We start from the raw sequence: 13543 nt of genomic DNA, 5'->3' as shown, positions 1-13543 counted from the left end.
AAGGGGATGGAATTTCTCCTTTGCGTCAAGTACCACAGATGCACAACTGCAATCATTAACAGCACAGACATCCAGCGCTCAGTGTAAGCTTATAACTAGTCAGACCACCATTATCCTGCACATGAAGTTACTAAAGAAAGACAGGACAACTTTTGCTAGTACATTTAAGAGCTATAAGCTTACACCAGAAGAACATAGAGCCTCATGCTTCCTGGGTTCAACTCCAGGTTTCTAAAGAAACTGTATGGTATTGGCTGTTCCCTTTTTCCTTACGCTTATCATCTCTGTTGGTCTCCCTGTATCACTCAAACTTTTCTTTCCATGAACACCGTTGACATGCTTGCTATCTCTCTCCATCTCCATTCCAATTCTTGTCTTGACCATTTTTTTCTGTTTCTTTTTAAACCCATCTACTCTGCTCCTTCAGTTCCTGCCCATCCTTACCTGCACATATCCCATCAGTACATTTTTATTCTTCATTATGAACAGCTTGTTTCCCTCTCCAGTTCCTTATTTCATAATCCCTACCTCTCCCTTCTCACCTCCCAAGTGTTAACCAGCTGTTCTTTCTCTCCAGACTGTACAAACACTGACTCAAGCAGCACAAAGTTTTGGGAAGTCAGTTCCAGGTCTCAGCATCACAACGGCCTACTGGAGAAGCCACTGCCAGGAAAAACCTGACCCATGTGGAAACATGCTGGTTTCTCAATGGTGATAGCATATGAGCAGTTTAAGTGTCTAATATTTCTAGACATCCAAAAGGTATTAAAACCAGGATCGCATTCCTTCCAACCAGCCACATTTCAGAAGGAAAAAAGAAGAAAAATGTCTGCGGTGATATTCAACTATTAATGTTAAATTGCATTCCCTTCTTTAAGAACAAGATGCAGTAATACATCCGTTAGCACAGATAGTACTGCTAGGTATTTATTTCATAAATTTCCATTATTTACTTCTGAGCAGTGCCAAATACGTCACTTATGAGAGATCCAAATGTTCTGCAAACAAAGTTAAGTTTGTTCTTTTGCACACCTAGAACTCTCTAAAAACCAATGCGACAATAAAAAGCATCAATTTTGCTCACCAATAAAGCAAAAAGTGTGGTTAATGTCTTCAGGACCAGATGAAGGACTAGTATAATATATTAAACCCAGAAGAAACTCATTTGTAGAAAAAATTTTGGTTGGGGAGTGGGTGCAGGAAAAGAACCAGACCCTGCTCTATATCTCACAGTATAATTTAATAACACAGGAGTAGACCGCAATATTGACATCACAATATTAACGAACTGTACTTCTCTAATCCTGTAAATTCAGAAATAACTGTTAAAAAAATACTGTGGAATGAATGACTTCTGAAAATAAGTTGTATTTTAAACATAATTCTAATATTTCTCTGTTTATTCTGGCAAATTCATTGAAAGAAAAGTTGCTTTCTGGGGTTTTGGCATATGTTCTTTTCCACAAATTTCCAGGTTCTCCTCACCAGGTTTCAGAGTCAGCTTTCACTGAAACTTCCCCCTCGCCTGCCTCCAACACTCCCATCTGGTCAGTACAGCGGTGCTGAGCAGGAATCTTACATGCTTACTGCTCCTGCAATTTTCAGATTATTTAGCTGCCAAACTCTAATAAGCCTCTATAGCGCCTGTAAAACAGATTTGTTTTTAAAGACTTGTAACACAACCACATTTACATCATTTCCATTAAAACCCAATTAATTTCTGATAAAAGGCAATACCTACCGATCTCTTTCCTTTCTCTGCAGGTATAATCCCACAAAACTTGGGATCAATACTCTATTGCTTCTACCAGCTAGACAGAAGCTTTTCTAAGTTTTTTGTTGTTTTGGTTTTGTTTGGGTGGTGTTTTTTTTTTACACAACAGTTGGACTGTAAACCACAACTTAGTAAGACATTCAACCTGAAAAACTCTCACCACGGAGATGTTCAGCATCAGCACAAAATCTGGCAAAGCTATATAAAATTCTATTGCTGATTGATTTAATGGGAAACACAACGGAATCACACTACAGGCAGCTCTACAAGATCCACAGATTAGACAGTATTACAAATAGTCAGTATTACAAATTGCTTAATCCTCTAACAAATAAGCAGGGGAAACTTTAATCTATTAAAACAGTTTAGGAACTTCGCTACATGAAGTTGCACCTTACAGCTTTAAAACTGCCAGAAACAAAACCAAAGGGCAGCAATAGGCTTCACCCTCTATCAAAAACTACCCCTCATCAAAATCAAAACTAATGCTCATATTCCCAGCTGCAGAACAGCGCAGTTCCAGTTATAAAAACAGGTACGTGCTTAATTTCCTTTATTAGAACTTACCCAAAATGTGTTTGCAAACAGCAAATGGTGATTTTGATTTTCTAAATGATAAGAATATGTGCTCAGCATGTTGGCGTTGTTCATTATTGACCATGGAAGGTGGTGCCTGAAAGAAAAGAAAAGAAAAAAAAAGTTGTCCAAGTACTAAAAACCAATCCCAGTTGCAAATATACACAGGCAATGTCGTGAACTTACACATATTTGCCTTGTTTAACATAAAGAAAAGGTACCTCTTGGTACAACTTGGTACAACTGCTTGTTCTTTCTCAGTCATGGCCGCCTCTTACATACCAATATTGTGTGCATGTAAGCGTGAATATTGAGACACCAGGCAGAGAGTAAATAATTCTAAGTATTGTGTTCCTAACAACGCTTCTGAAGACAAAAGTCAGATCTAAATTCAACCCAATCTCTTTCCTACTCAAACCAAAGTAATATTGTACACCTCTAAACGCTGCAAAACACACTCACAATCACAGAACCAAAGCACTATTTTTTCTTCAGGTCTACATTTGTTTTAAAAGATTGAATTGTATAACAAATTCAAGGGGTTAAAAAAAATCATCATTATGGATATGTTCTTAAATAAAGTATTGGCAGTAACATACTACCCTCTAGTGTTTCACATTAATGTTGACATCTTAAAGACTGAGTGAGGGTTTGAGTTTGAGAGAGAGGTCTGCTCATTTGGGGATGGCTACAGCGGTTTCCCATCTGCCTACACCCATCCCCTTACATACCCACCCCCTTACACCACGCGCAGCTTAACCACTCAGGTAGCACCTGCTGCTCCACCACTGCTTAAAGCCAGCTCCATGGCAGCTTCTACCTGAAAATCAACTATAGGTAAAGCATAAAACTACGTGGTAACGTGGACCACATGGTGGGATATCGGCCTACGGAGCGCACATGAGAGCTACCTGCCTGCACTGCAGCCTTACTTCATGCTGCCCCACAAGGTAAAAACAACCCTGCCGAAAACATCAGCTGTTCACAACACCACACTGCTCTCCACTTTTGCCATTAATATTCTCCAATTTCTGCTATTTTGGATTTATCTAAACAAGCACATGGCACAAAATACTCTTACGGGTATCAGGCTGCCCTCTTACACAAGGCAGCGTAAGCTGAACTGATGCATGTTTGAGAAAGGAACATGCACGCCTAGAGAGACTGCGTACAAACTACAGAGCCAGGTCAAGGTGACAGAGTAGGTTATTGAACTTCAGCTGAACTTCCAAACTCCAAATTAAAGTCCTGTTCCTGGCAATCCGAGGAGAATGTGTGTGCCACATACCTTTTGGTTTTGATTTATACCCGCTGCTTTGAGAATGAAAGCACAAAGATCTTAGCATAAAGACCAAGGTATTTAAATTAAGAAAAATACATTCCAGTAAATAAATTCTATCAAATCCTATTTAATTCATCCATCCTTGACAAAACACAGACAACAGAAGATTCAAATATGAGCTGATAACACCACAGATGAAAGCTGCTGCTCCTCAATCATCTCCTCAATAATCTGACTAAATGAAGCAAAGGAAAGCAGGCTGCTGATTCTCAAACCAAGGGGGTCCTAATAAACACCTGTGCACCTTCTTACACAGCAAATTTCTGACACTCACAACTTTTCCTGTGCAGACATGAATGCCCTGGGAAGGGAGCAAAAAAAACAAGAGTAGGAAGGTAGCTGCCAAAAAGCCTTGTGGATGCAGAATAAGTGCTCTGTACTCTCACAGATTTGCTCTGCTACAGTCAATTCAGGGCAGGACCTTCCTGAACAGTGATTTGAATATATACAGGACAGCTCAACCTTACCAGCTCTGGGGACAAATCACAGTGTTTGTCCATACCCCCTTCTGGGCAGGAGGCAGTACAGAGGTGGTTGTGCACCCTTGTAGACGGCAGTGAGCCTTCAGTTCAAGTCTGTCTTCCACGTGCTCAGAGCAGCATCTCAGGGTCTACATCAGCAGGCTGCACAGATGCGTGCATGGAAAAGCTTTTGGATATTTGGGGCACTACACACTGCTGAACAACTGACACAGAAGCAAGCTCCATGGCGGTACCCGAATTATTCCAGGACACTGACCTTCAGCGAACACCAGCCCAACAGAGACACCCAAACTTTTAATAACTTTTTAAACAAATTTAAACTTGTAAAGAAGCAACCTCAATGAACTGAGGCACGTGACACTTCTGTGATAAACCCTCAACTCTCCTGCACGCAGCCAGCCATCAGCAGGAGCTCTTCCCAACCCCCCACGCTATCTGCAGTCTGAAGGACAGTACTCCTGTAGACTCCAGCTACATTCACTGCTACACAGCCAGATGTACTGAATGCCAGAATATTTGGAGCAGACTATTAAAAATGCAGGAATGACCTACACAGCCACAGCTTGACACACACTTCAGTCAGTGCTATCACAAATAAACCAAAGCAAACAAAGAAGCAGTCCTTATCTTCTTCCCATTGTATGGGCAAGCATTTCTGCAAACACCTAGACTGTGGAACCAGTCACTGAAGAGCATCCCACCAAAGGCAGAGTATTTTCATCTGGATCGGTCCCCAAGCCTGACTGATAAGCCTTCTGTGCTGGCACAGCACAGGACATAATGGCTGGTGACATAGGCTGCTTTTTTTAGCACAATTACCATTTAAAGTGCATTTAACCTATGGCCTCTGCTGCTGTGCAATGACATGGGCATACTCTGAAGTCTCAAGAAACACACAGCTTTGGACAATGATGTTTCGTGAGAACTAAGAATCAAATTTCTTGAGACAAGTGACTTGTTTTAATAAGTCTCTGCTACCAAAAGGAGAGGTCCCACTCCCTTTTTTCTCTCACCTGCACAGTCTTTTCGCCTCCTTGCATTATCCCTCCTATCAACTAGCCCACCAAAAAAAAAAAAAAAGGAGGGGCAGGGCGGGACAATGACACAAGGGGAATGAACACTCTTATTACTTTAATAAGCACCAAGAAGCCAGAGAAGTGCCACAGCCAGCGCAACGAAGGGGAGAAAAGGAGGGAAGTGACATTGCCCTTTCAACAGTACTGATCTCGCAGCTCACAGTGCTTAAGTCTCATGAAGCCTCACTAATTATAGCTAAGTTAGAAGGAATCCTTTGCCTATGACAAAGCATAACTTTTTGCAAGTCTGGGGTCATTTATATTCACATTGTTAGAGGAAGAAGAGCAAATCGGGGCAACCTGATCTTGAACTAATTTTGCATTAACAAAGCACAGTTGAGTTTGTCATATACAGATCATGCCTATTTTCATTGTTCTGTAATACTTAAGGGCACTTTCAGGGACATCTGCAGCAAATTACTGCACCATTAAAAAAAGACAGAATTAAAGTTTTATGGGAAATATCCCCTTATGCTTACAATAACTAGAAGAGACCTCTAACTTTACATTATTTTAACTCTTCTACTTCTCTAAAGTCTGATTATAGAAGACCTTTGGCACTTTGCAAAGGCACACAGAAGACCATATTCCTGCATTAATTTTTAAAATCACAATAATTTGATAATACATTATGCACTTAGATTCAAAACTGAGCAGCAGACAAGTGCAACAGGTAAATGTTAAACTGCACGATATAGCCACCAGAGGGAGCTTAAAGCTCAGTCTACTGCCTTCACTGCAATCAAACAGTATTTATCTGTACACTGAAAGTGAAGTCCAGCTAATTTAAGGCTTTAAAGGCAAGCCCAGCACATACACATTCTGTGTACAAATGTCACTTTACAAGAACACTGGCTTAAGTGAGCCTGAGAGCCCTGGAAGCCGGTGCCCAGCATCCCCTCGGCACAACAGGGTTAGAAACGTACCCCTAGTACACATCACGCTCGGAAGGTCCCTCCAAAATACCAACACATTCACTGTTTTCTTTCTAATTGCCTCCTTCAAACTTCTCTACCATCCAGTTTATGGAGAATTAAAAAAAACAGCGTGGCAATGATCAGACTCTTTTGGCATGTTAGAACTACTGCCATCGCTATACCACTTTCCTTTCTGTACTGCCTGATGTTATCACTAACACCCATCTGCTCCCTCTTTTGTCTTACAGTCTACCTATAAAAAGTTCTCAAGGACAAGCATCATCTTTCCGGTTTTAGCATAGCAACACACTCCCCCATAAGAATAGAGTTCCTATATAACACAGTATTATAAATAAAATTACATCCTTTCAGCTACCAGGGCTGTCTGGATGGAGAACAGGAACAGCAACAGCAGTACCTACTGATCAGATTCAGCAGGACTTTGCAGGAGTACTGACTCAAATGGTTATTAGTCACACAAAGGAAAGACAAAATGAAAAAAAGACAAGAGTGGAAACACTCTGGCAGACTAGCACTAATACTTTCAGGACCACTAAACTTATCTGAAAGCCTGGAAAACTAAGCGACGTAACTCCTTCCCTTTCGTATCAACCAGTTTACGAAAAAAAGAAACATAGTTTGTTCTAGTTCATTATGTCCTGCTATCACTAATGTGAACAATAAAAAAAAAATAAATAAAAGAGAGAGAGTGTGAAATTAAGGTAAGGTATTTGATGACAAAACTGTAACAAAGCCAAAAAGCATATTTTGGAAGACTTAAATCCTGCACATGCTCACAGAAATCACATAGTTTCTCTGTGTGGTTGTGAAAAACCTTTACCGTGTTTTTTCTGCTCAAGGAAAAAGCACGGAAAAGCCAAGGTCTTTGCTTCCCTTCTCACTCTTCTTCTTAGAACACAAATAATTGCAATGATTGTTCTCAACCCATCAACACAGCAATAACATTAAACTTTAGAAGAAAATAAGAGTCTGTGAAGTCAAAAAGTGGAAAACTCCTTTGACACCTCACAGTCAAAAATGAGGAGTGAGAAAAAAAGAGGAGATGGACATTGAGGGTCTCCACATTATGGTAAATACAGGAGTTAGTCCTCAGCAGCCAGCACCTTTCTAATATTTTGGGATACAGGGAGACAGATGCAGTTTGAAGGAAAGTGTTGGCACTTATCACCCAAACAGAAAAGCTGTCCAAATCACAGGCACAAACAAATTTTTCTGGTGTAGTATAAACATGCTCCAACTTTCTTTATGAAGACTGAATGCACAGGCTACATAGTCATAAAGATCAGTTCTGTCAAGAGCGATTCCCTCTGTCTGCACCTGAGACGCAGGCAAGCAAGCCTTTCAAAAGTTGGGCAGTGATTTTCAATGGTAGAATGAGAGATCAGGCTCTTATATCCTTGATTAGATAGTTAATAGTTTCCTTCCACAGACTCGCAGATCACCCTACATTTGATTTTTCACTTTTTGTACATTAAAGAAAAACAATAACATTAGCCCACTCTGAGGACATAGCCTATCTCAGCTTACATGAGTCTTACAGCAATGAGACAATTACTTTGGAAGGACAGGAACTGTCATGTAAAACTAATACCAAGTCAGGTTTTGCCTTCCTTGACTATTAGACCAGATACTTTATAAAAATATAAACATAACTTCCATGCAATTACCTTTTCTTTCCAGTGTGGAACCTGATAAAAGCAAAACTGGATTCAGCTTTCCATCAGAAAAAAAGTTTCTGCCCAATGAGTTCAAGGTGAGAACACCCACTTTAAATCCTCCTTCTCCCCTTTCTTACCACTATGAGAACATTACAAGAAACCGTACCACAAATTAAGGTCCAGTGCTCTTCTCCCTACTAAAAAAATAGGGGGTGCCCAAATATTGTTCATAACAACCGTCCACCTCTGGCAATCTTACACTATAAGCAATCCACCGATCTGAAAAATGCAGAAGTCACAAATGCAGCAAATTAACAGTATTAAACCTGACAAACAGCACAGGGTCCTCAACAGCCATGAGAGTACTGGTAGGTTTGTAACTAGCTTTTAAAAATTTTAACTATTTATTTTAAAAAATTCTTTCCCATTTTTACTGCCTGCAATCATCCCTTTGTACTACGGGAAGATAAAGAAGAGCACCCGATACAGCATCATCATTTAATTCCGTAAGTTTACATATTGCCACCTACTTTTTCTTCTCCAAAATAACCTGTCTTTGTTTCTTCCTTATATAACACAGATTTCCCATTTCTAACTTTGATCATCTTTTTTTCTGCTCCTCCCTTGATGGTACACCATCAATCTAAATATCATATTATTCACTGAGGATGCTAAAAGAAAGGATAGCACAACTGGGAACAATTAAAAAGGCTAAAAATTTGGCATACATTACCAGGCAGAAACTGATTAACACAGATATTACAAAAAAAATAAAATATTAATTCATAGTGATACTTAGAACAGGAAAGCAGTAGATATAAGAAAGGTTTAAATCAACTATCATTTGGAAAATATACACGTGACAAGGAAACATCTGGTGAAGGTACACATGGGAAAAATAAGGTGTAAAAATAAGGGGCCTAAGTGTTTTATTTTAAATAGAAGTAGTAGTTAGATGCAGATAGAAGATCTGAAGCTACACATATGTATACAGAACCACATACAAACATTCCCTATCTCAGCAACAGACCTTTAAAAAAAAAAAATATAATTACAACTTGTCGTGATGGAGAGTGCCAAGCAACGGAGGTAATAGATACATAAGAAACGTACCAAATGGGTTGCAAGTATCAGGTGCCCTCTTCATAAGACTAAAGTTGAAGTCACCATGTATTTGCCAATTAGAGACTGAAGTAGTAACACCACATCCACATTTGAAGCAGTGTCTGCTTTTTTAGCTCCTTCCTCTTATTTCTGAAAACACCTGTTGCTGTTAAAAAAAAAGTATCAAATCCCCCCAAGTGATTCTGTTCAGATAGTTTCATGTTGATCATCATAGACACACAAAATGCAACATTTTTTTGATCGCATATTAGAAGTGATATTATTTTCTTTACGATTTTAGATGCCAGAGAATATTACATATCAGTCACTTGTGGACAGTGGCAGTATCTTAAAATGAAGAACTTCTAACATTCAAGTGACAACATTATTATTAAAATTAATAATGGCATAGTTTTTTTTTATTTAAGTATGATTTAGTTAACCAGTTTGCACTGTTATCTCTGCATCATACTTTTGCTAAGAAAAATCCTGCCCATGATCTTGTATAAAGATAATTAAAGACAGGATGAACAGTGTTCATCCCTTGCAGACAGAAAAATTTGCTAGAGACAAATTCTGATTTTTCACAGACTTTTGCTATGGCGAGACAGCACTGAATACAACCAAATTCAGCATCTTTCTACAATTACACTGGGGGAAATCTGCAAATTAGCATGTCACAAAGAACAGTCACGCACTCCTCCACATTTTGCTGCTTAAGAGAACACAGAGAGAGTGCACCGGAGTGTTTTAAGCTGACACCCACAGTATTCCCACCTACAAAAAAGGTCCCCTACGAACAGTACAGCCTAAACACTAGTAGGATTATAGAAAGGCAAACATGCCTACTAAGAGAATTTTCTTGGGTTTAAAAAAAAAAAGATCAAATTGCTTGTACCTGCTACAACTAAAGCCAAGAAGGAACTTTCTTGCCAAAGGCAATGTTTATGTCTGCAAGTAAAGCATATTACAAACTTGACACAGGTAGAAATAAAAATCTGAGATTTCTACTGAAGTGTGACTTCATAAAATTCACCACAAACTCTCCAAACTGAGCTTCCCCAAACATGCAGGGGAGTCTTGCCTTCCCTGCAGTCAAGAGGTAAAATAAAACTGTTCCCGACTTCTGGTCTGTGGGCCATTATCGGTTTATGAAAAACTAATTAAACACGTTAGCTGTTCTTCAGAATGGTGTCTAGACTCTGCGCTGCAGACAGCCTGGAAGGCTAACAGAGACAAGAATAAGAAAACTGAATCTCTATCAATACACAAGGATAAGCAAAAGCCACCACAGACTGCAATGGCACCACTGGGTCTGGACCTTGCTGACAGCCACCATCAGGCAAGACACACTCAGAGAAGCGAGGAATAAAGGAAGCCCAGATGGCTCGCCAACATGTCCCAGCAGGCAGGGAAGCCAAGTAACAGTGAGGCATATGCAAAGGAGAAAGATCATGAGTGAAATTGAGAAGCATCTGCAGGGAAACACCATGTGATAGCGATAACGTAGCTGAGGAGTACGGGCAAAAATAGAAGGAGAAAGAGAGGAAAAAAAGAAAGAAAAAAATGTAATCAAACACAAGAGCAAGCAATAATTTTTAACAAGTGCACATACTGCATTTAAGACAGCTAAATATATTACCCTATCCATGTAAGCAATTGTTATAGCTGCAACATACCTAAATAATCAAATCACACGAAATTTTAACTTCCTGTGCTCTTCTACCAAGATGCTCAAAACCCCCTAAAACTAGATTTCTCTATTTTATATAACAAAAAACACCTTAAGAGAATTACTCCCCAGCACTCCCCAGTTCTGCTATATAGGTGAGTTATACAAAAGAATCAGATTCTCAGAATAAGGAGATTCCAAGTTTAACTCTACCAGTCACGTCAAGCAACGTGCCCCAAGACTGCATTACCCTGACTTCTGTGGAGTCAAGCCATAATGAGTTTCCATCCCAGTCTCACCAGTAACACCTTTCAAGTGTTTTAAATAAGCTTTTTCCTACAGCATATCAAGGCATGTTCAGTAACTGTCACTTACCTTATTAAAATAGCTAATAAAAGAGATCAAATACAGTGGGCAGACACAGAGAACTGGATGCTTAGACACACTTTTGTTCTCTGCTATTCACCCTACTTCTCCAGCAGATGCCAATATCTAACAACACAGGGATGCCTCATCCACTCATGAAGCAAATGCCACTAGCCAACAATTCAGGCTACATGAAGATGCTCAGTTCTACAGCATTCCACAACTGCTTCACAAGTGGATGAGACGTTCCTGTCTCGGGCAGAAGGCCAGAAGGCAGTTTAGACAACTGGTATCGATAGCAGCTTCTGCTGTCCAATTTAGATCTGTCATTACATGACTGCCAGAGCCTTGAGTAATAGCTAAGTTACTACATAAAACCTAGCTAGTATATTAAACAAATTCAACTATGTTCCAATTACTTCCTTTGCACTTGCTTTTTGGAATAATCATTTAAATTACAGCAGTGACTCCTCTTCCAATTTAAAATATACTCAAGATTATTTTTGAAGATTGCTAAGAAAGATGCAATAGATGGCTTCCAACTAGACCTGGAATAGAGACAACATGGAAGAGATTTAAGACTTTCTGAACAAAAACTTTGTTTGATTTTAAAAAAAAAAATTCTTTCCCAAAAGTAACTATGATTTGAATTATTTAAACCCCAGAATGCCCAGTATTTTTTGGTATATATTTGGAACAAATGCGTGACTGCTGGAGGAATTACCTCCTACACATCTACTCACTCATGTCTTGCTTTCATGCAGAGACTTAACAATAGCGGGAAAAAAAAGGATTTTTTTCTTCATATCAGATTTTGCTTTGTATTTTGGAGCTGAAGTACTTTACTAAGTCTTTTGCAAGTGAAACAGGAGACAATTTGTGGTTTGTGATAAGATCTATTCTCAGTTTTGAAATGGTCTCAGATAAGATACTATATATACACATTAATTGACTAGAGAGCCAGTGTAAATCATTACCATCAACATCAAAATGTTTTCTGAGATACGACCTCCTCTCCAAGATAAGCAACAAAACTACTGAGATTTTACTTCTCTACTAACAACTTGACCTTCAAATATAGAATGTTACAGGTTCTCCACTGAAATTACCATTCATTTATGTGCCCAGTACACTTCAGATACATGATTTGTGGTAACCAGTCTGCAGAGGAACTGTCCTTGCCGCATGAGGACACAGCTTCCACTGTTCTTGTCTGCTTCTCAGCATCAAAACAGGTGCTCAAGACCTGCTGCTTGAAGAAGCGTGGGTATAGGACTTAAAAGGCAAAATGGAGGAAGGTGTAGCGGAGTCTTTGTTCAAAGAAGTGGGACCACAGAGGAGCAAGAGAAAAGAATCAAGGATGATGAAGGCATAGCCCTCAGCTAGCTATAGTAGCACACTGAAAAATGGATGTCTGTAGCTGGTCTATGTATCTGTGGGAGCTGCTCATCCATTATCAGCTCTGACTGTTATCAGTCTCCTCACAGGATTCATTTAGGACTTTCTCTTTTCTGATCACTGTGCACATTGCTCAACAAGAAAATGCACAAATTCAACTAAACTAACCGTACATTGACTCATGCCAGCTTTCTGGAAGCATCAGGTGAACAGGATCAGCTCAGACTCCATCCACTCCATGGACGATTGCTCCAGTAGAATTTGGAAAAATGACTGAATTCTGCATGGGAAATTCTGCATATCCCAAGAGTTACAAGTCTAAACTTGTCAGTGCTAGACCAAACTCGCAGAGCCCCATATAAAGTAATCACAATAGCAGCACACAATTATCACAGACCTTGCATACACTATGATCAAGATTTGGTTTTCTTTTTAAATCTTAATGCTTTCTTAAATGCTTTTCTTGAACCTCTGGGTCAAGAAAATGTTTCAAATTGGTTCCAAGAAAATTCAGTGTAAACTTGAATAGTCTTTCACTTCTTTAAGTTTAGGCAATGAAAACCAGGATACAGTGTAACACAGCAGTGAAGACAAAATGCTTTCGAAAATTATGAGTGTGCTTTGTACCTATTTGTTACTGTTTCCTCTGTAACTGCAGCTAGGACATCAGTTTAAACATTCTGAGAACAGATAAATCTGAGAAATGTCCTATAATGGCTATTTAGCTTATGGTAGTCTGGCTGTGGACAGCCAGAGGATGAATGCTGACATGAGGTTACAGCTCAGACCCTTAAATAAAACATTATTTCCTAATCTCCACATTCACTGTTCTAATGTTTCAAAGCACAAGCAAGGTCCAACAGCCAGTTCTGTTTAGCAAATCAATTTCTGTAAAATGCCTGGCTGATGGTAACGGGCAAATTCACGCACAGTCCTTTGAAGTCAGCAAGATCCTTCAAAGCAACAAGAAAACCCACGCAGACCAGAGGAAGCTCAGTCAGGACAGAACAAGTGTGACTCAATAAAGAAGAGAAGGACAAAGATAAGAAAAACATCATAACTACTCAGAACAGTTATGGAAAACCTCTTTTTAAACCATTTAGTGTTCGCAAATAAAATCAGCTTGCTTTGACTTCAGAAGGAATGAAACATCTCTA

General features: G+C 39.3%; 1 protein-coding gene across 1 annotated transcript in view; it reads right to left on the bottom strand.

The window, feature by feature from the left end:
- Positions 1–2441, bottom strand: part of XPO4 (exportin 4) — a 55438-nt gene extending 52997 nt beyond the window's left edge. The window contains exon 1 of the mRNA XM_009890624.1: positions 2342–2441. Within this exon, the coding sequence (XP_009888926.1) occupies positions 2342–2435 (94 nt within the window). The 5' untranslated portion in view covers positions 2436–2441. The remainder of the gene's footprint in view (positions 1–2341) is intronic.
- Positions 2442–13543: the final 11102 nt, after the last annotated feature.

The sequence above is a fragment of the Charadrius vociferus genome, unplaced genomic scaffold (assembly GCF_000708025.1).
Source record: "Charadrius vociferus isolate BGI_N301 unplaced genomic scaffold, ASM70802v2 scaffold278, whole genome shotgun sequence".
Taxonomy (NCBI): Eukaryota; Metazoa; Chordata; class Aves; order Charadriiformes; family Charadriidae; genus Charadrius; species Charadrius vociferus.
Note: the sequence above shows the minus strand (reverse complement) of the source record. Positions and strands in the feature narration are given on the sequence as shown.